Source organism: Coturnix japonica, chromosome 27 (genome assembly GCF_001577835.2).
Source record: "Coturnix japonica isolate 7356 chromosome 27, Coturnix japonica 2.1, whole genome shotgun sequence".
Lineage (NCBI taxonomy): Eukaryota > Metazoa > Chordata > Aves > Galliformes > Phasianidae > Coturnix > Coturnix japonica.
This window is the reverse complement of record NC_029542.1, coordinates 2589336-2609274: the sequence shown is the minus strand read 5'-3', so window position 1 is coordinate 2609274 and position 19939 is coordinate 2589336. Positions and strand designations below refer to the sequence as shown.

Below are 19939 nucleotides of genomic sequence, written 5' to 3'. Positions count from 1 at the left end.
TGTGGGGTTTTAGGGGGTTGGTTGTGGGGTATTCTGCAGTGGGAAGGGGTCTCTGTGGGTCACAACGTGGGGGGTTGGTCCTGGGGCACCCCATAGTACAGTGGGGTCTCTGTGGGTCACAGTGTGGGGGTTTAGGGGGGGTGGTTGTGGGGTATTCTGCAGTGGGAAGGGGTCTCTGTGGGTCTCAGTGTGGGGGGAGATCTATTGGGGTTGGTCCTGGGGTACCCCATAGTACAGAGGGGTCTCTGTGGGTCACAGCATGGGGGATGATCTGGGGGGGTTGGTCCTGGGGCATCCCATAGTACAGAGGGGTCTCTGTGGGTCACAGTGTGGGGAGCTGGAGGGTTGGTCTTGGGGTACCCCATAGCACAGAGGGGTCTCTGTAGGTTATAGTGTGGGGGGTCAGTCCTGGGGAGCCCCCAGCTCAGTGGGGTCTCTATGAGCCATAGCTCTGGGGGTGATCTGGGTGGGTTGATCCTGGGACACCCCATAGCACAGAGGGGTCTCTGTGGGTCACAGGGGGTTGTTGGGGGCCATCCTGGGGTACCCACAGCTCAGAGGGGTCACAGCATGGGGGGCTGTGCAGCTTTGGGCACTGGGGGTCTTCCATCCTGCTTTGTTTTTGGGGGGGGGGTGGGTCTTTTGATGGCTATGGGGAGGTTCTCAGCTCTTTTGGGGAGGGGTCTTCTTCCCATAGGGTTGCATGGGATGCCAACCTGTGTCACAGCCCCTTGTCCCTGCAGGTGGAAGGACCTGGTGGTGGGAGCCCCCTACTACTTCAAGAGGAAGCAGGAGGTGGGGGGGGCTGTATACGTGTACATGAATGAGGCTGGGGGCTTCCAGCCCGAGCCCAGCCTGGAGCTCACCGGGCCCAGCTACTCTGGCTTTGGCTTTGCCATCGCCAGCATAGGGGACATCAACCAGGACGGCTTCCAGGGTGAGGGGGATGAGGGGCAGGGGGGGGCTGAGATTGTGTTTGAATGGGGGGTGGGCAGTGCAGGGAGATGGGGGGCTGTGGAGAGGCTTGGGGGGGGCAGAAGGGTTGGGGGGGCACTGTGGATTGGGGTAAGCTCAGGTGGGGGTCAGCTGGGTCTGGGGGCACTTTGGGTTGGGGGTATAACTTGGGTTGGGGGGGTGGTTTGGTTTGGGGGGCACTGTGGTTGGGGGCACCTTGGTTGAGGTGTTGGGGGGGTATTTGAGGTGGGTCTGGGTGAAGATTGGATGGGGTGGGGGCTTGGGGGTTAGATGGGGCGTTGTGTTGGGGTTAAGGAGGGGGTGAGGACATGGAGCAGCCCCCCCCCATATCTATGGGGCTGACCCCCCCCCGTATACCCATAGACATCGCCGTGGGGGCTCCCTTTGAGGGTCCAGGCAAAGTGTACATCTACCACAGCAGCGCCGAAGGACTGCGACGTACCCCCAGCCAGGTATGGACCCCCCACCCCAATAACAAAAGGGTATGGGGGGCTGCAGCCCCACTTCCACAGGGCTGACAGTGCCCCCCACCCCTATAGGTGATCAGTGGGGCAGACCTGGGCCCTGCCAGCATGCAGACCTTTGGCTACGCACTCAGCGGAGGGCTGGACGTGGATGGCAACTCCTACCCTGACCTGCTGGTGGGCAGCCTGGCTGAGCGCGTGGTGCTGCTCCGGTATGGGGACACGGGGTGCTGCCACCCCATAGGGGCAGCTCTGCTGATACACAAAGCTCAGCACCCCCCTTAACACCCCCACTCCCCCTTTACCCTGCAGTGCTCGCCCCGTCATCAACATCCTGGACAAAACCTTCACTGTCACCCCCAGCAAAGTGGACCCTGCACGTTGCACACCCGACTCGTGGTGAGCATTGTGCATGGGGGGGTGAGGGGGGGTGTGTGTGGTGCTATGGGTCAGCTCAGTGCCCCCCACCACCCCATTATCCCCCCCATAGCATCACAGTGACCGTCTGCTTCGCCTACAACCAGAGCGCTGGTGACCCCGCGTACAAGGAGAGGATCAGTGAGTGCACATGGGGGTGCATTGCATTAAGGGCACGTGTGCATTAATGCATGGATGGATAGGGGGGTTCTATGCTCATGTAAGGGGTATGTGCATGCAGGGGGGCACATGTGTGTGCTGCAGCCCCATTGCTGTGCCCCCCCCCAGCCCTGGAGTACACCCTGGAGGCAGACAAGGAGCGCCACCCCCCCAGGGTGAGGTTCTTGGGGACACACTCGGCCACGTTCCGAGGCACCTTCCCCATGCCTGACAAACGCTGCGAGAGCAAAGAGCTGCTGCTGCTGGTGAGTGCACGAGGGCGTGCAAAGTGCTGCACAAAGAGACACGGAGGGTGGTTGTGCATCGATGCATTGGGGGGGGTTGGGGCTGCAGTTTATCCCTCCCTGTTGCAGGATAACATCCGTGACAAGCTGCACCCCATCGTGCTCTCCATGAACTACTCGCTGGTGGAGCAGCCCCGCAGCTTCCAGCTCGGCCCCCATTCCCTCAATGCATTCCCTGTCCTCAACCAGGACCAGTCACATCAGAACGAGACCAAGGTGCTATAGGGGTGTATAGGGGAGGTAGGAAAAGGGGGGACGGGGATGTGACCAAGGTTGTCTCCATCCCAGGTGGAGTTCCAGAAGGAGTGCGGCTCTGACAACAAGTGCTACAGCAACCTGCAAATGCAGAGTGCATTCGTCAGTGAGCAGAACCAGCCCCTGCCCAGGTGCTGTGTGCTCTGCTCCCCCATCACATCCCACATCCCTTATCTGTGTCCCCCCCCATCCCTTATCTGTGTCCCCCCCCATCCCTTATCTGTGTCCCCCCCCATCCCATATCTGTGTCCCCCCCCATCCCTTACCTGTGGTCCCCCCCCATGCCCTTACGCTGTGGTCCCCCCCATCCATATATGGGTCCCCCCCATCCAATCTATGGGTCCCCCCCCATCCCTAATCTATGGGTCCCCCCCATCCCGTAATCTGTGTCCCCCCCATCCCATACAGAGTCCCCCCCATCCCATACAGAGACCCCCCATCCCATACAGAGTCCCCCCCATCCCATATCTGTGTCCCCCCCCATCCCTAATCTGTGCCCCGCAGCCCCATATCTGTGCCCTACAACCCCATATCTGTGCCCCCCCCATCCCATAATCTGTGTCCCCTCCCAATCCTTATCTGTGGTCCCCCCCATTCCCTTTATCTGTGTCCCCCCATCCCATATTCTGTGTCCCCCCCATCCTTATCTGTATCCCCCATCCCATATATGTGTCCCCCCCATCCCATACTGTTGCCCCCCCCATCCCATATACTGTGTCCTCCCCATACCCTTATCTGTATCCCCCCATCCCATACTCCTGTGTCCCCCCCCATCCCATATCTGTGTCCCCCCCATCCCTTATCTGTGTCCCCCCCATCCTTATCTGTGTCCCCCCATCCCATTATCTGTATGCCCCCCATCCCAGTATCTGTGTCCCCCCTATCCCTTATCTGTGTCCCCCCATCCCTTAATCTGTGTCCCCCCCAAATCCCATATCTGTGTCACCCATCTACCGTGTCCCCCCCCATCCCATATCCGTGTCCCCCCCATCCCAATATCCATGTCCGCCCGCATCCATATCTGTTCCCCATCCCATTGGTCCCCCATCCCATATCTGTATCCCCCCATCCCATATCTGTGTCCCCCCCAATCCCATATCTGTATCCCCCCATCCCATATCTGTGCCACCCTGTGCCTGTGATACACTATGAGTTGGGCTCAGGGGTCCCTAAGAAGATCCTTTCCAACTTGGGTTGTTGTATGATTCCATGACATTGGGGCCATGCTGTGCCATCCCATACACACACTGTGCCATCCCATACCCATGCTGTGTCCCATACACATGCCCATGCTGTGCTGTACCATCCCACATCTGTGCCATCCCATCCCATATCTGTTCTGTGCCACCCTGTGCTGTGCCAGGAGCTGGTCCTTATAAGTCTGTTCCAGCTGGGGGGATTTTAGGATTATACAATGCCAAGCTTATGCTTTGCCACCCCATACCCGTACCTATGCTGCCTTGTTCTATCTTCATCCCATACCGCATCCCACCCCATTCCCTGCTTCATCCACATCCCATCCCCTGCCCCATCCCATCCCAATCCTCATCCCGCCCTACTGCCTTGCCCCATCCCACCCCATTCCCCATCCCATCCTCTTTCCCTGCCCCATCCCACCCCATTCCATGCCCACCCTCTGCAGTTCTACCCCATACCCACGCTGTACCACCTCATGGCTGCAGCATTCCAATCCTGACCCCCCTTTGGGTTCTCTATCCCCTAACGATGTCCCTGCAGCATTGGGTGTCCCCATGGGTGGGTGACCCTATAAGCCCCCACCCCCTTGCTGAGCATCCCCCCCCCTGCAGGCTGAATGGCACTCAGGTGCTGCACTACAGCCGGGACACACGTAAGCTTCATCTGAGCATCAATATCACCAACGCACCCACCTCTGCCTTCAATGGGGAGGACGCCCACGAGGCTCTGCTCAACATCACGGTGCCCAGCAGCCTCCTGCCCTCCTCTGTCCGCCCTGTGAGTGCCATCTGCCCACCCTGTTTAGGGGTAGGGGGTCCAAAGGGGGGGCATTGAGCCCAATTCCTCATGCCCCCCCCTCCCAACCTCTGCAGAGCGGTGCATGCACCTTTGCAGAGACGGTGCTGTGTGAGTTGGGCAACCCCTTCAAACGGAACCAGAGGGTGAGTGCTGCCCTGGTGTAAGGTGGGGGCTTTGGGGGGGTCCCACACTGCCCCACACCCATAGATGGGGGGGGATGTTGTTGTAGGCAGAGCTGATCATCACCTTCGAGGCCATTGGCATCACATTGGACACAAGGGAGGTGGCGGTGTGGCTGGACCTGTCCACGTGAGTGGCCCCATTTAGGGGTGTTGGGGGGGGAGAACATGGGGCAGATGGTGCTGGGGGGGACGTTGGGGGTCTCCTGTGCTTGGTGGGGGGTGTTGGTTTTGCATCCCTCTGTGCTGGTGCTCTGGGGGCATTGCAGGGTGTCAGTGGGGATGGAGGGGAGGGGAGGGATGTTGGCATCTCCTCTGCTTGAATGGGAATGCATCCAGCATGCACACAGCTGCATTGGTGCGCTGTAAAGGGTGGGGGGCACAATGCACACCGAGCTGGGGGGCACAGGGATGGCAGCAGACTCTGACATGGTGCTGTGTGTGCAGGCAGAGCACACAGGACGACCTGCAGCCCACACTGGCCCTGCTGCTGGTGGACTACACCCTTCAGTCCTCACTGAGCGTGTGAGTGCAGCCCCCAGCCCCAGCACTGCCCCATCTCACAGCACTGCCTCACACACCCCCCCCCCCCATATTGTCCCCAGGGCCCCTGCACACGTGCAGTCCCACTTCAGTGGGGCAGTGATGGGTGAGTCAGCCATGCGCAGTGAGCAGGATGTGGGCAGCCCACTCACCTTCGACTTCCAGGTGAGATTGGGGACATTGGGGTTCGGGGGGGGGACATAGGGGGGCTGCATCCCCTATTACCACCCCCACACTGTGCCCCATAGGTGACAACCAAAGGGGAGGCGCTGGGCACGCTGGGCAGCATCGTGCTGGGCTTTGAGTGGCCCTATGAGATCCCCAATGGTAAATGGCTGCTGTACCCCACTGAGATCCTAATCAACAGCAACGGTACCTGCAGCCCCCCCGGGGGGGTCATCAACCCCCTCAACCTCACGGTGAGTGGTTACCAGGTGGGGGGGTGCCCATGTTCTGTGCTGGCTTTGGGGTTTTATTTTGCTCACCCTGTGCCATGGGGCCTAATTGTATAAACCCCCCCCCCCAAACCAGCTGCTGGAGGATGGGACCCCTGCCCGGCACCGACGAGAGCTGGGGGGGGCTGAGCCTGGAGAGCCCCCCATCACCCTGGCTACAGGCAAGAAGGCAAAGTCAGAAGTGCTGCTGGTAAGTGAGGGGGGCTGCAGGGGGTCTGGGGGCTATGGGGGTGTTGCAGGGGATGCAGGCACGCTGCATGCTCAGGGATGCAGCTGGGTGAATGCACACTGAAGGAGGCAGCTGCCTGCTGTGTGTACAGCTGCATGCACGTGGTGCAGGAGGCAGCTGTTTGCATGCACTGCAGGGCGTGCATGCAGCAAGTTGGGGTTGGCAAATGCAGCTGTGCAACCCACACACAGCACACCCCCCAGCTGCATTCACACACACACCTCCCCCCCATCCCTATATGGGGCTCTGTGGGGTGATGCCCCCCATGGACACTAACCTTAAGGACCCCTCCTGCCCCCTCAGAGCTGCTCCCAAGGTACAGCACGTTGCATTTGGTTTGAGTGCCCGGTCCCTGCAGCTCAGCACCCTGCAACCTTCCGCATCCGAGCTCGGGTGTGGAACAGCACCTTCATTGAGGTCAGTGCTGTGAGGGGGGGGGTATTGGGTCAGGGGGGGATGCTGATGGAGGGGGGGTGGTATCAGCCCCATCCCTGTATCCCCACGGTGCTGCCATCCCCAGGAGTTCCGCAGCTATGACCGGGTGAAGGTGGACGGCACCGCCACGTTGTTCCTCCGCACCCACATCCCCACCATCAACATGAGGAACCACACGGTGCGGGTAAGCAATGGGGAAGGGTCTCAGTGGGGTGAGGAGGGGGTGGGGGGGCTACAGCAGGAGCTGCCCCCCACCCCCTATTGCTGCCCCCCCAGTTCTCGGTGGATGTGGACTCGGAGCTGACGGAGGAGCAGCCGCAGCAGGTCGCGCTGTGGTTGGTGTTGGTGGCGGCGGCTGCGGGGCTGCTGCTGCTGGGGCTGATCATCGTGTTGCTGTGGAAGGTGAGATGGGGGGTGAGGGGGGGGTTGGAGGGGACCCCCCCTTGACCTCCTCCTGCAGAAGGAAGGGGCACAGAGCTGACAGCCACACCAAGGGATGCTCGGGGATGGCGAGCAGTGGGAGCATCCCCCTCCCCAACCCCTTTAACAGCACCAATGTGGCACCTCCAGGGGGGGTTTGGGGGGGTCCACGAGGTGCCTTGAACCACGTCGCCCCCCCCCCCCCTCGCAGTGCGGTTTCTTCCGACGGGCCAGCACGCGTGCAATGTACGAGGCCAAGGGGCAGAAGGCCGAGATGCGCATCCAGCCGTCGGAAACCGAGCGGCTGACGGACGACTACTAACGAGGGGGGGGGAAAAAGGGGAAACGCAGCCCTACTGTGCTCCCACCAACCCCCCCCCCCCCCGACGGGACCCGCGCTGCCTGCCCGGTAAAGCCCGCACCCCCAGGGTGGGACGCGACGGCCGCCTCCTCTTCTTCCTCCTCCTCCTTCTTCAGCCTCTGAACTTTTGGGCATGGGGGGGGGGATACAGCACTGCTCCCCCCCCCCCCGGCTCTGCTATCACTACGGAGCCTCTCTCCGCCGTCTCCCACCTCCGGCCCCGCTCTCACCCATTATCCCCCCCCCAACCCTCCATCCACCACCACCGCTTTATATTGACGTTCTTTCCTCTTGCCCCCCCCCCCGCAGTGTGACTTCTTCCAGCGGACCCGCTATTACCGGGTGATGCCCAAATACCACGCGTTCGGATCCGGCAGGAGCAGCGTTATCGCCCCCCGGCCCCAGCGCAAGAAACACTGGGTGGACGAGCTGGCAGCAGCCAGGACAAGTATTACTGACACCCCCCCCCCAACCCTGCACCGCCCCCTCCAGCCCCCACCCCGATATGGGGCTGTGGGGTGACTTTGCACAAGCACAGCAGCAGCATCGTTGCTCCATCCCTGTGCTCCTTGCACACCCCTTGTGCCTCTTGCACGCTTGGAATGGGGAGGGGTCCTCATGTGTTGCCCCCCCCCCGTTGTGTCCTCCTGAGTGCCTTCCTCCTGCTCCTGTGCTGCCGCTCCCCCCCCCCTTCTATGGTGGTCCACCGCCACTGTTGCACATGGGGACACACTCATTGCCACCCCCCCCCCCCCTCGATGCGCCCCCCAACCTTTGTCTGTGCTCTGGGTTTGGGGTGCCCCCCCCCCAGCTTTACTCGTGCCTTCCTCCTGCCCTCCTCATCCTGCACCTTCAGCCCTTGCTGGGGGGGGGTAGGTGCACATAGGTGCACAATGGAAGCTTGCCCCCCCCCCCCCTTCGCTCCTCAGCAGCTGCAGCCACTATGGGGGGGGCTTGGGGGCTTCACCCCCCCCCCTCCCCCATCCCTCACAGCTCTGGGGGTTAAATTATTCCATGTCTCTGTGCGTTCTCGTGTCAAGCCCCAGAGTGGGGTCGGTACTGGGGTTTGAGGGGGGGGGGAGGTGTCTATGAGCCCCCCGCCCCCCCTTCGGCCATGCTCACGCCTCTGCTGGGCTAATAAAGCCTCGCTCTGGGATTTCTAACCTCTCATCTGCCCCGTTGGTTTTGCTATATGGATGGAATAGGGGGAGTAGGGGGTAAAAAAGGAGGGGTGGGAAGGGCAAGGGGTGCCCAAAGGGGGGGGGGGGGGGGGTGATGGTACCGGGGGGGTGATCCCTGAAGGGAGAAGGATGCTGCAGTTGGCATGTGATAACAAGAGAGAGCGCCCCGTGGAGTGGAGGGGAATCATGCGGTGTGTGCGCGGACCGGGCGGCTTATACAGTCGGGAAAAAGGCGATGGGAGTCGCCAGGCCGAAGGGGTTAATGAGCGCTGGGCTTCCGGGCACGAAGGGGTTAATAAAAAGGGGCGGGGTTAAACGTCGGGGGGCGTGTCTAATATAGGGGCGGGTCCGACGGCAGAACGGACGCTGATGGTCCGGAAGGGCGGTGACTGATCAGGGCCGTTGTTATGCGGCCCGACGGGGACGCCGTGGGCTTTGAGGGGAGCAAGCGGGCGATCGGGGCGACGAGGGGTCGCGGGGGGGGGCTGGGGCGGCCATGAAGGGGACTGCTGAGGTGCCTGGGGAAGCTCGGGCGGCCCGTGGGGACCGGGTGCCACACGATACATCGAGCACTTCAGTAGTTCTCGCCATCGCGCTTTCATGAAGCAGTTCCTGGATTTCGGTCGAGTGAAGACCCCCAAGCTCTGCCCACGACCCCCCCCCCAGTAAGAGTCGCCGATGTCATATGTCCGTTATGTATGTCCGGTCCGTCTGTCCTGTCCCCTCTGCCCTGTAAACAGCTGCTCCGGGGTGGGGTGGACCGCATTTAAACGGCCCCCCCCCCCACTCGGAAAATGGACACGCCCCCCCCCCCAACCAGTAGGGGGGGTCCCATGTTGGACCCCCCCTCGCAGTGGCTGTCCATATATATACCCGTATTGCTATGGCTGCAGGCAGGGGGTCCAACCCTCTTCTATGCCATATGCCCCTCCCAGGTCCCTTCCCTGGGTCTAATTTGTCCCCCCCCCAGTCCCCGTTCTTGGGGTCTATGATCGCCCCCCCCCCCAGGTCCCCATTCCTTGGGGTCTATGTCGCCCCCCCATGGGTTGAACCCCACTCTGATGGCACCCATCGTTCCCATCCCCTATAATCAGGGGCACACTGGTTATACTGGGCTGTACTGGGCTGTGCTGGTCCCCTCCTACCCCCCCCCCCATCCCCAAGCCCTCAGTGCTCCCTGTACTATAAGGGACAGTGGGGGGGGTTCAGCCTGTTTCATGGCTGGCTCTGACCCCCATATCCCCCCCCCAGGCTCCAGCAATGCCTGTGAGAAGACCTCCTTTGCCTTCCTGCGGCAGGAGCTGCCCGTTCGCCTCTCCAACATCATGAAGGAGATCAACCTGCTGCCCGACCGAGTGCTGCACACCCCGTCCGTGCAGCTGGTGCAGAGCTGGTGAGTATGGGGACATCACCCCCCTGTCCCCTATAGGGGTCCGGTCTCATTGCTACCACCTATGTGCCCCCATAGGTCCCGCTAATGTCCCTTATAGGGGTCCAATCCCATTGCCACCACCTACTGTGTGCCCCCATGGGTCACAGTGCTGTCCCCTATAGGGGTCCGGTCCCATTGCTACCACCTATGTGCCCCCATGGGTCACAGTGCTGTCCCCTATAGGGGTCCGATCCCATTGCTACCACCTGTGTGCCCCCATAGGTCCCACTGCTGTCCCCTATAGGGGTCTGATCCTATTACCACCACCTGCTGTGTGCTCCCATAGGTCACAGTGCTGTCCCCTATAGGGATCCGGTCCCATTGCTACCACCTATGTGCTCCCATGGGTCACAGTGCTGCCCCCTATAGGGATCCAGTCCCATTGCTACCACCTACTGTGTGCCCCCATAGGTCACAGTGCTGTCCCCTATAGGGGTCCGACCATTGTCACTTACTAAACGCCCCTATGGGTCCCACCCCTGTCACCAGGTGCCCCCATGGATCCCATTGCTGTCCCTGATGGGGTCCAATCCTATTGCCACCACCTGCCTGGTGCCCCCCTGGGCCTACATTGATCCCACTGTGACTTCTGTCACTGCTGCCCCCCCCCCAGCAGGTCCATGGGGTGCTGGTGGGGGGGGTTGACCCAGGGACAGGACATAGGAATCCCATAGAGCAGCACCCATCTCTTACCCTGGGCTGACAATGGCTGCATGGGGACGTGCAGGGGGGTCCTCAACCAAAGGGTGCTGCCCCATTGTCCTGTCCCTGCTGTCCCCTATGGCTGGGGGGGCTGTGTGGTTGGGGGGGGGGGTGTTCCTTTAAGGTCGGTGCTGGCATCCTGGCCCCACTCCCAGCTGCCATGTGACGAGTTGTTTGTGTCCTCAGGTCTGTGCCAGCACTGCCAGTGTAATGGGGGGGGGCATGGGGGGACAGCAGGGCCTGGCAGTGCCCTTCTATCAATGCTTATGTATGGGGGGGTGGGCACATTGCTGGGGCTGTGGGGTGACCATCTCCTCCCCCAGGTACGTGCAGAGCCTGCTGGACATCATGGAGTTCCTGGATAAGGACCCTGAGGACCAGGCCACATTGGGGCAGTGAGTGTGGGGTGCCAGCGTTGTGACCCCCCCCAAACCCCCATAGCATCACCACAACCCCACTCTGGATTCTCTCCTATAGGATAACCCAGCCCAGATCCCAACCCAGCCACCCACACTGGCTGCCCTATGCTTCATATCACCCCCCCCCCCCTCCAGGTTCACCAACGCTTTGGTCACCATCCGTAACCGTCACAACGACGTGGTGCCCACCATGGCACAGGGTGTCATTGAGTACAAAGATGCTTATGGGGACGACCCGGTGTCCAACCAGAACATCCAATACTTCCTCGACCGCTTCTACCTGAGCCGTATCTCCATCCGCATGCTCATCAACCAGCACAGTGAGCATCCCTGTGTGCCCCCCCCCCTATATTGTGTGTCCCCCCCCCGGTGTCACCCCCACCAGCACTGGGCATCCCCCGTGTATCCCTATAATCCCCCAATGGTCCTGAGCATCCCATTCCCACCCTTGCTGTCCCCATTGGTTCTGGATGGCCCAGTCCTGCTCTGGGTAGCATCTCTTGTTTCCCCCAATGCCCCCCCCCCCCACAAGCCATTATGACCTGAGTGCCCCCACCTGGACACCCCCTATTTCCTGACCCCATAATCCCCCTACCCCAATGGTCCCTATTACTCCCAAGCATCCTGCTGCACCCCCCCCTTCCCCCAACCCCCATGTGCCCCCCCCCAGGTGTCCATACCCCCTTAGATGTCCACCCCCCCCAACCCCTATGTGTCCCCTACCCATGCCCCATCCCTATATCTTACCCCATATCCATCCCCTGTACATATCCCTACCCCCCACCCTTAGGCATGGATGGGTGCACACACCAGTGGGTGTTGGGGGGGGGTAGGGGGTGAATCTAGAGATCCCATAGGGATGATATATGGGCTCTGCCCCCCATCCCTCTCCCTGTGCCCCCCCCCCCAGCACTGCTCTTTGACGGCAGCACCAACCCAGCGCACCCCAAACACATCGGGAGCATCGACCCCCATTGCAGCGTGGCCAATGTGGTGAGAGGTATGTAGGGCTATGGGGTGTGAGGGTATGGGGTGGGGAGGGGGGGGTGCTAAAAAGGAGCCCCCAAACCTCATGGGAGCACCAACCCTTCTTCATTACCCTCTACAGATGCCTACAACATGGCCAAGCTGCTGTGTGATAAATACTACATGGCTTCTCCCGACCTGGAGATCGAGGAGGTGAATGGTGAGGGCCTATAGGGGGTCCCTATAGGGTAATTTGGGAGGGGTGTGTGTGGGGGGGGGGTTCTGGGATGTGTTGTATGGGGTTGGGGTGGATGGTGAGGTTGCTCTGTGCCCTACAGCCAGCGATGCCCAGCAGCCCATCAGCATCGTCTACGTCCCCTCGCACCTCTACCATATGTTGTTTGAGCTCTTCAAGGTGAGGCTGCACCCAGGGGGGGTCTAATAGGTCTCTGGGGGGGGATTGGGGGAGGGGTTGGGGGGGGGGGGGGCTGTAGGGATATCCAGGGGGTCCCATAGGTGTCTGGTAGGGGTTGGGGTGGAGTAGGGCGGGCTGCAGGGATGTCTGGGGGGGTGTATGGGAGGGGGTGTCCAATAGGTGTGTGGGGGATGTCCTGGGGGGTGTCTGATGGGATTAGGGGGGTCCACAGGGGTGTCTGGGGGCATCCAATGGGTGTCCAGGGGTATCTGATGGGGGTCCAGGGGGTGTCCCATGGGGTGTCTGGTGGGTATTTGGTGGGGTGGGGGGGGGTGTCTGGTGGGATGTCCAGTGTGGTCTCCAGGGGGGGTCCCTAAAGCCCCCTGCCCATAGAATGCCATGAGAGCCACCGTGGAGAGCCACGAGAACAGCCCACAGCTGCCGGCCATCCGCGTGTTGGTGGCCCTGGGTCAGGAGGACCTGTCCATCAAGGTATGTCCCCCCCCACCCCCCATATCCCACCCCCATATCCCACCCCCCATATCCCACCCCCCATATCCACCCTCGCATCCCAACCTTGTCACAAGGGGCTCGTTGTCACCACGTGTGTCACCTCCTATAGATGAGTGACCGGGGTATGGGGGTCCCCCTGCGTAAGATCGAGCGTCTCTTCAGCTACATGTATTCCACTGCACCCACCCCACAGCTGGGGGCTGGGGGGGCCCCCATGATCGGTGCCCCCCTGGTAAGTGGGTGGGGGAGGGACATTGGGGACATAGGAGGTGGCAGTGGGGACATTTGGGGTCACTTGGGGTGGTTTGGGGGCATTTAGGGACATAAGAGGTGGTATTGGGGACATTTGGGGCTATTTGGGGTGGTGTGGGGATATTTAGGGACACACGAGGTGGTATTGGGGATGTTTGGGGTCGCTTGGAAGGTGGTATGGGGGCATTTAGGGGTGTCGAGCTGTGTGGGCAGGTTCATTTTGGGGTGTTTTGGTGGGGTTTGGGGTTGGAACTCCAATATTTTGGGGTTGCGTGGGGGCATTTTGGGGCCAGCACAGTGAGGTTTTGGGGTTATATGGGGGTATTTTGGGGCCAACACCGTGAGGATTTGGGGTTATGTGGGGGTGGCATGGTGAGGTTTGGGGGTGGCACTGGGATATCTTGGGGTTACAGGGGGATTTTGGGGTTGGCATGGTAAGTTTTTGGGGTTATAGGGGGGTATTTGGGGTCACCACAGTGAGGTTTTGCAGTTCTTTGGGGACACATGGGGTCAGTTGGGGCTGCCATGGGGGGTGTCATGTGGATCTTTAGGGCTGATGTGGGGTACATGGGGTGGCGTGTTGAGCTTTAGGGTTGAGTAGGGACTTCAGGGATGTGCCACCTGCAGGGTTAGGGGCTGGTTTGACCCCATTGCCTTCACCCTACAGGCCGGCTTTGGGTACGGGCTGCCCATCTCTCGCCTGTACGCCAAGTACTTCCAGGGGGACCTGCAGCTCTTCTCTATGGAGGGCTTTGGCACTGATGCTGTCATCTACCTGAAGGTGGGAGCTGCTCCCCCCACACCCCTCCCCTCATTGGGACCCCCTTTGTGCCCCCTTTGTGCCCACCTCTCCCCTCTGCCCCATAGGCTCTATCCACGGACTCAGTGGAGCGGCTGCCTGTGTACAACAAGTCAGCATGGCGGCACTACCAGGCCAGCCAGGAGGCAGGGGATTGGTGTGTGCCCAGCACTGAACCCAAGAACACCTCCACCTACCGCGTGCCATAGGGTGGGGGGCACCGCCGGGACCCCTGCTGCAGTGGCATTTGGGTATGGGAGCTGGGGGTGGCAGTGGGGTATTACAGAAGGGAGGGGGAAGCCCCCAACCCACTGGCCTCGGTGCCCACCCCATGGGCAGTGAGGGTTACCCCCCCCCCACCAACCAGTTTGAGCAGTAGCACTTTGTGCCCCCCCCCTTCAGCCCTGGCTGTGGGAGGGGACTCCTCTCCCCCCCCCCCAACCCCATAAACTCCTTGCATTGCACTACTGAGCTGTCCTCACCCACGTGTGCCCCCCAAGGGGTTGACCCCCCCCCACAGCATGCCCTGAACTGTTAGGGATTCTGCCCCCCCCCCCTTAATGCTGACAGTAAATTGGGTGTTGACTGAGCACCTGGTGTGGCTTTTTGGGACCTCACCCCCCTCCCCCCCCCCATGACAAAGCCCTTCCTCCTGCTCCGTGCCTCAGTTTCCCCACCCTGGGGTCCCATTGGGATTGGGGGTGTCATATGGTGGCACCTGGGGGCAGTGGTGACAGGGGGAGGGGACAACCAGGTTTGGGGGCAGGAGCCCCTCTCCACCCCCCCAACTCCAGCACAGAGCCCCCCCCCAAATCCCTCCTCACCCAGAGTCAGGCTCACTCTGGTCGCACTGCTTTGCACTGGCCCTTGAGACCCTTTTATTTCCTGGGGGTGTCCCGTGCCGCCAGCGGGCTGGGGGTTGAAGTGGGGGGGGTCAGCATTTGCTTACTGCACCCCAAGAGGGGATGTGTGTCTGGGGGGGGTCAGGCCATGCACTGTCCTCGGTCGGTGCTGCACCACACCAGGGGCTGAGGGGTGGACGAGGGGTGGCAGTGACCCCCCCAGACCCTTTGGGGTGGGGAGGGGTAGCTGGGGTTGAGGGGGAAAATGAGATGGGGGGAGGATGGGGGGGATGGGGGGTGGGGGAGGGGGTCCAACGTGCTGTTTTGCATCCGGAATAAGGGCCCACGGGGGGGTCCGCTCTGTGCCTGTGGGGTGCAGGGGTGCAGGTGGGGGGGACACCCGTGTCGCTCCGTGCCCATCTCAGCCTGGCACCGCGGTCCCTTGGCCATGGCGTGTGCCATGATGGGGCCGGATGTCCCCTGGGTGGGGGTGGCTGTGGGCAAGGGAAGGGGTCTGGGGGCTTTCCTGCCCACCCCCCCTTAACTCCGCCGCTGTTCCTGGTCCTTTTTCTTCTGCTTCTCCCGTTGTTTCTCTGCCTTCTCCTGGGCTTTGCGCTCCTTCTCCACTGCCAGGCTCAGCTCCTTCAGCTTGCGCTTCAGCACGGCGCGGTCCTGAGAGCTCCCCACACCCAGAGCCTGCCAGCACACCGGGCACTGTCACAGGGGGCACATGGCCCCCCCAGCCCAGCCTTGGGGTCTGAGCCCCCTGCCCTATATACCAGCCCTGTTAGGGGTCTAGAAGCTGGTCTGTTGGGCTGCCCAAAGCCCGTCCTGCTTTCTGCCCCATGGAGCAGCTCATTGGGGTATGTAGGACCAGTTGTCCTTTGAGCATAGCAATGTACCTAGAGCCTACCTACAGCTGTCCCATGGAGCGGGCTGTTGGGGTGCTTAGAACCTGCTGGCCTTTGATGAGCCTCTTGGTGAACCTAGAACCTGCCCATCTCTGCCTGTTGTCATCTAGAACCTGGTGTCCCCTGCATCCATTGGGTTACCTAGAACCCACCTAGATCTCCTACCCCATAGAGCTGCCTGTTGTGTTACTTAGACCCCAACTAAACCTGTCTCATTGAATAAGTCCATTAAGGGATCTAGAACCCACTCAGACATCCCATCCCATAGACTTGTTGGGGTACCTAGAACCCTCACAGACCTCCTTCCCTGTGGAACACCTTGTTGATAGGCCTAGAAGCTCTTGTCTCATTCCTGAGCCCCCAGAGGTGTAGGAACCCACTCAGTTCCCTACCTTGAGCTTGGCCCCATCGAGATGCAGGAGCCGGGGTCCATCGATGCCATGGGCTGAGAACTCCTCCACGTACTGCTCCAGGCTGAGGCTCTCCAACCACTGCCCAACCTGGTGGCACGTCCAGCCCATGGCTGCGCCGAGGGGCTCATCCAGGAACTGGGTGTGGGATCCAGGTGTTAGTAAGGGACGTGTGGCACCTCGTGCCCCCCACCCCTGGGGTCTCACCTCGTCCGAGGACTGTGACAGTGTGTGGTAGGGGTAGGAGCACTTGGTGGCAGCAGGGCCGGGCAGGCGTGGGCTGGAGCTGGGTGGTGGGGAGTCCTCACTCAGCGTGGAGTCCTATAGCAGCAGGAGGGGAAAGGGCTGGGCCCCCAGAGTAGCATGCGGCCCCCCCAGCCCCATTCCTCCCTGATATCCCAGGCTTTGGGGACCCCAGTAGCTATTGTTACCCTATGAGCTCTGATTCCCTCCCCTACAGCTACCCAGTCCTATGCTGCTCCCATCCTCCCCCTAAAGGTGTCCTGACTCTATAGGGCTTTGATCTCCTCCCCTAGAATCACCTTTGATCCCCTCCCCTAGAGTTAGCTATAGGTCTTTAATTCCTCCCTTTGCTACAGCTATCTCAATCCCCACCTTTGATCCCCACCTTTCCCATAACTTTCTTCACTCTATAAGGATTTGAAGTTCTCCCCCATAGCTATTTTGGCCATATGGGTCTTTGTCCCTATAGTGACCCAAACCCTAGGGACACTGACCTCTTCCCCTATAACTACTTCACCCATAGGGGCCCTGAGATCCTTCTCTGCAGGATCCTGGCCTTGTAATGCTCCCTACAACCACCCACCCCAATGGAGATTAGAGACCACTGACCTGGGATGCAGATTTGGCAGGGCTGAGCCCCTCGTGCCGGGGGGAGCTGGTGGGTGATGCAGAGCCAGGGGAGGCTGAACCCCGGGCACCATCTGAGAACCAGGAGAAGGGCAGGAAGGGTGACCCCGAGGGGCGGCCGGGACCTTCTGATACTTCCCTGGGGACAGAGCTGTGTTAGGGTCCCATGGCCACCCCCTGTACTGCACAGGGCCTGGCAGCCCCCAGTGTGGGGTGGGGGTCCCAACCTGCTGCCCATGGACAGGCGGTTGCTGCCCTTCTCCTTGCGGCTCTTGCTGGAGGATGCCCGGCGGAGGGTGACCCTGTGTGGGATTGGAGGGGCTGCTTTAGTGGGCAGCTGGGTTCCCAGGGGCTGTGCTCTACACAGCCCCCAGTGTGACCTCCCACCATCCATCCCTCCATTCATCCCTCCATTCATCCCTCCATCCATCCATCCCTCCATCCATCCATCCCTCCATCCCTCCATCCATCCATCCATCCATCCATCCATCCATCCATCCATCCATCCATCCATCCATCCATCCATCCATCCCTCCATCCATCCATCCCTCCATCCCTCCATCCCCCCACCTCTATGGACACCCCTCCTCCCCATTCCCACTGCCCCCCACCACCCATCCATCATCCCCTCCCCACTTCTGTGTCTCACCCCAAATCCAGGAACTTTCTCCTCGTCTTCTTATCCAGCCCCACAGTGGGGCTGGCCGGCTCAGGGGGGCTCATGTCCCTGCTATCATCTATAGGATGAGAATGGGGTGTCACCCCACATCCCCCCCATACCAGGGTGTGGACAGGGGGCTATGGGGGGGGGGTGCTCACCTTCGCTGTGCCGCTGGAGCCAGGCATCGCGGCGGGCGAAGCCGGGTGAGCTGTCAGAGCTGGGGCAGGACTTGGGGGAGGGGGTGCCCGCCAGCCCCTCCTGGGACGAGGTGTTGGTGAGGGGTCGGTAGCGGCCGAGGGGCGGCGAGGGGGCCGGGGGGGTGTCCCCCAACACCCTGCACACCGCCCCCGCCTCGAAGGAGAACTCCGAGCGGGAGGAGGGCGAGGGGGCCAGGAGCAGCGGCGCGGCGGGGGGCGAGCGGCCGGGGGCTGTGGGGCTGCCCTCGGCTCCCTGCGTGGGGGCACAGGGCAGGGTGGGGGGGAAGGGGGGGGGTCAATCCCCCCATCGGTCCCTTCTGGGGGTCTCCAACCCCTGTCGGTTCCCCCCTCCCACAGGTGTCTCCTTCCTCCCGTTCTCCCCATCCCCAGCTCCTCCCTGGGCACTGCTGCGACCCCCCACCACCCACCCCCGGCTCTCACCGCCGCCTCCAGCCCCTCCTCGCCCTCGGTGGAGCTGGCGCTGTCTCGCAGGCGGGAGCGGGACGGCCGGTGCCGCCGGCTCTTGGCTAACAACCGGGCTCGAGCCTTCTGTAAGCTGCTGTCCAGGCGAGGAGTCTCTGGAACCACAGCGGTAAAATCTGGGGGTGAAAGAGAGACCGGGGCAGAGAGAGAGAGATGGACAGACAGACGGACAGGAGGGGACAGGGGGACGGGGTGGGTGGGGAGGGATGGATGGGGATATGGGGATGGATGGGGATGGATGGATGGATGGATGGATGGAGGGATGGATGGATGGAGGGATGGATGGATGGATGGATGGATGGATGGAGGGATTTGGATGGATGGAGGGATGGAGGGATGGATGGATGGAGGGATGGATGGAGGGATGGATGGATGGATGGAGGGATGGATGGATGGAGGGATGGATGGATGGAGGGATGGAGGGATGGATGGATGGCGATGGATGGATGGATGGATGGATGGGATGGAGGGATGGAAGGGATGGATGGATGATGGAGGGATGGATGGATGGAAGGGATGGATGGATGGAGGGATGGAGGGATGGATGGATGGATGGATGGATGGATGGATGGATGGATGGATGGATGGATGGGAAGGGTTGGAGGGATGGATCAGGATTGGTGGAGATGGATGGACAGATGAATGGATGGAAGGGGATGGGTGGAAATGGATAAAGATGGATGGATGGGGATGGAGGAATGGATAGATGGATGTGAGTGGATGGATGGATGGATGGACGGACGGACGGACGGACGGATGGATGGATGGGGAGGGACAGAGGGATGGATGGATGGGTAAGGTCAGGTTAGGACATGGGATGGGACAGCAGTGGAGGGACAGATGGACAGGCAGTCAGGAGAACAGCCAGGTGCAGAAGGGACAGAGGGGCAGCAGGTCATGGGGGTAGGGCAGGAATCAGAGGATAAACGGGATCCCAGTGGGAAGAGCAAAGGTGGGGGGGGCGTTGGGGACATGGGTGGGTCAGGCACCGCAGTGGGGTGGGATGGGGGAAGGAGGGACAGAGAGAAGTGTTCAAAGAAGCGCCCGGTGTGTGCAGCACAGGGAGCGGAGCTGCAGGCAGCCCCAGTGGTGGGGTGTCCCCATCAGCTGTGTGACACCAGCACACAGCTGTGCCCAGTGCTCTGTATGGGGTCACCCCTTGGTGAGGGGCTGCGTGCCACTCTGCTGTGCCCCAACCCCACGTGTGGCCCTGTGCCACGTCCCCTGCTGTGTCCCCATGTCATTGTGGTCCTGAGTCCATCCTTATGCCCATAAAAGTGTCTTTGTGCCTCATTATTCCCTTACATCCCCACAAGCCCTATAAGTGTTCCCATCTCTGTCCTGTGTGCATTCTTACAGCCATCCCAATGTGTCCCTCTGCCCCACACACCTCTCCACACCCCACTGCCCTGTGTGCCCCATGCACAGCCCCCCATCCCAATGCCCACATGCAGGTGACCCCCCTCACATCACCACTGGCAGGCAGGAGGACATCGAGGGGATCCTGGGGGAGGCCGTGGGGGGACAGACCCCATTACCGGGGTCCTGCACCCCACAGCCCCCAGGGAACTCACCGAAAACCTCATCTGCATCCTGCAGCTTGGAGACCGACATGGTGGGACCGGGCTGGGGGAACAGGCAGGGACCAGAAGGGGGAGAGGGGGGGGGGGTTAAGGGGATAATGATGTCAGTAT

The 19939-nt window shown here is 61.3% G+C and overlaps 3 protein-coding genes across 5 annotated transcripts in view; 2 read left to right on the top strand and 1 right to left on the bottom strand.

Annotated features, from left to right (window-relative positions):
* ITGA3 (integrin subunit alpha 3) overlaps positions 1 to 7214 on the top strand; it is a 16841-nt gene extending 9627 nt beyond the window's left edge. The window contains exons 8-26 of the mRNA XM_032449357.1: positions 744 to 937; positions 1339 to 1427; positions 1515 to 1651; positions 1752 to 1838; positions 1930 to 1997; positions 2145 to 2281; positions 2390 to 2536; positions 2609 to 2706; positions 4384 to 4549; positions 4645 to 4713; positions 4800 to 4879; positions 5197 to 5274; positions 5355 to 5457; positions 5541 to 5711; positions 5824 to 5937; positions 6280 to 6393; positions 6497 to 6595; positions 6688 to 6813; positions 7043 to 7214. Of these exons, the coding sequence (XP_032305248.1) occupies positions 744 to 937; positions 1339 to 1427; positions 1515 to 1651; positions 1752 to 1838; positions 1930 to 1997; positions 2145 to 2281; positions 2390 to 2536; positions 2609 to 2706; positions 4384 to 4549; positions 4645 to 4713; positions 4800 to 4879; positions 5197 to 5274; positions 5355 to 5457; positions 5541 to 5711; positions 5824 to 5937; positions 6280 to 6393; positions 6497 to 6595; positions 6688 to 6813; positions 7043 to 7153 (2188 nt within the window). The 3' untranslated portion in view covers positions 7154 to 7214. The remainder of the gene's footprint in view (positions 1 to 743; positions 938 to 1338; positions 1428 to 1514; positions 1652 to 1751; positions 1839 to 1929; positions 1998 to 2144; positions 2282 to 2389; positions 2537 to 2608; positions 2707 to 4383; positions 4550 to 4644; positions 4714 to 4799; positions 4880 to 5196; positions 5275 to 5354; positions 5458 to 5540; positions 5712 to 5823; positions 5938 to 6279; positions 6394 to 6496; positions 6596 to 6687; positions 6814 to 7042) is intronic.
* A 1674-nt stretch (positions 7215 to 8888) lies between these two features.
* Positions 8889 to 14461, top strand: PDK2 (pyruvate dehydrogenase kinase 2). Its single transcript, XM_015885880.1, has 11 exons — positions 8889 to 8995; positions 9625 to 9766; positions 10831 to 10902; positions 11062 to 11246; positions 11837 to 11926; positions 12035 to 12112; positions 12231 to 12307; positions 12701 to 12799; positions 12930 to 13052; positions 13740 to 13853; positions 13940 to 14461. Exons 1-11 carry the CDS (start codon positions 8974 to 8976, stop codon positions 14078 to 14080), a joined length of 1143 nt encoding a protein of 380 aa, XP_015741366.1. The 5' UTR covers positions 8889 to 8973; the 3' UTR covers positions 14081 to 14461.
* A 761-nt stretch (positions 14462 to 15222) lies between these two features.
* SAMD14 (sterile alpha motif domain containing 14) lies at positions 15223 to 19895 on the bottom strand. 3 transcript variants are annotated; one of them, XM_015885916.2, is made up of 9 exons: positions 19820 to 19895; positions 18204 to 18340; positions 17724 to 18015; positions 17554 to 17641; positions 17132 to 17206; positions 16887 to 17043; positions 16242 to 16355; positions 16017 to 16172; positions 15223 to 15409 (listed from the first exon to the last, which is right to left on the bottom strand). In XM_015885916.2, exons 1-9 carry the CDS (start codon positions 19857 to 19859, stop codon positions 15254 to 15256), a joined length of 1215 nt encoding a protein of 404 aa, XP_015741402.1. In that variant the 5' UTR covers positions 19860 to 19895; the 3' UTR covers positions 15223 to 15253. The 3 variants fall into 3 exon arrangements, with proteins under 3 accessions (XP_015741402.1, XP_015741401.1, XP_015741403.1); XM_015885915.2 differs by having other exon boundaries at positions 18204 to 18361; positions 19820 to 19870; XM_015885917.2 differs by having other exon boundaries at positions 17724 to 17823; positions 18204 to 18361; positions 19820 to 19870.
* Positions 19896 to 19939: the final 44 nt, after the last annotated feature.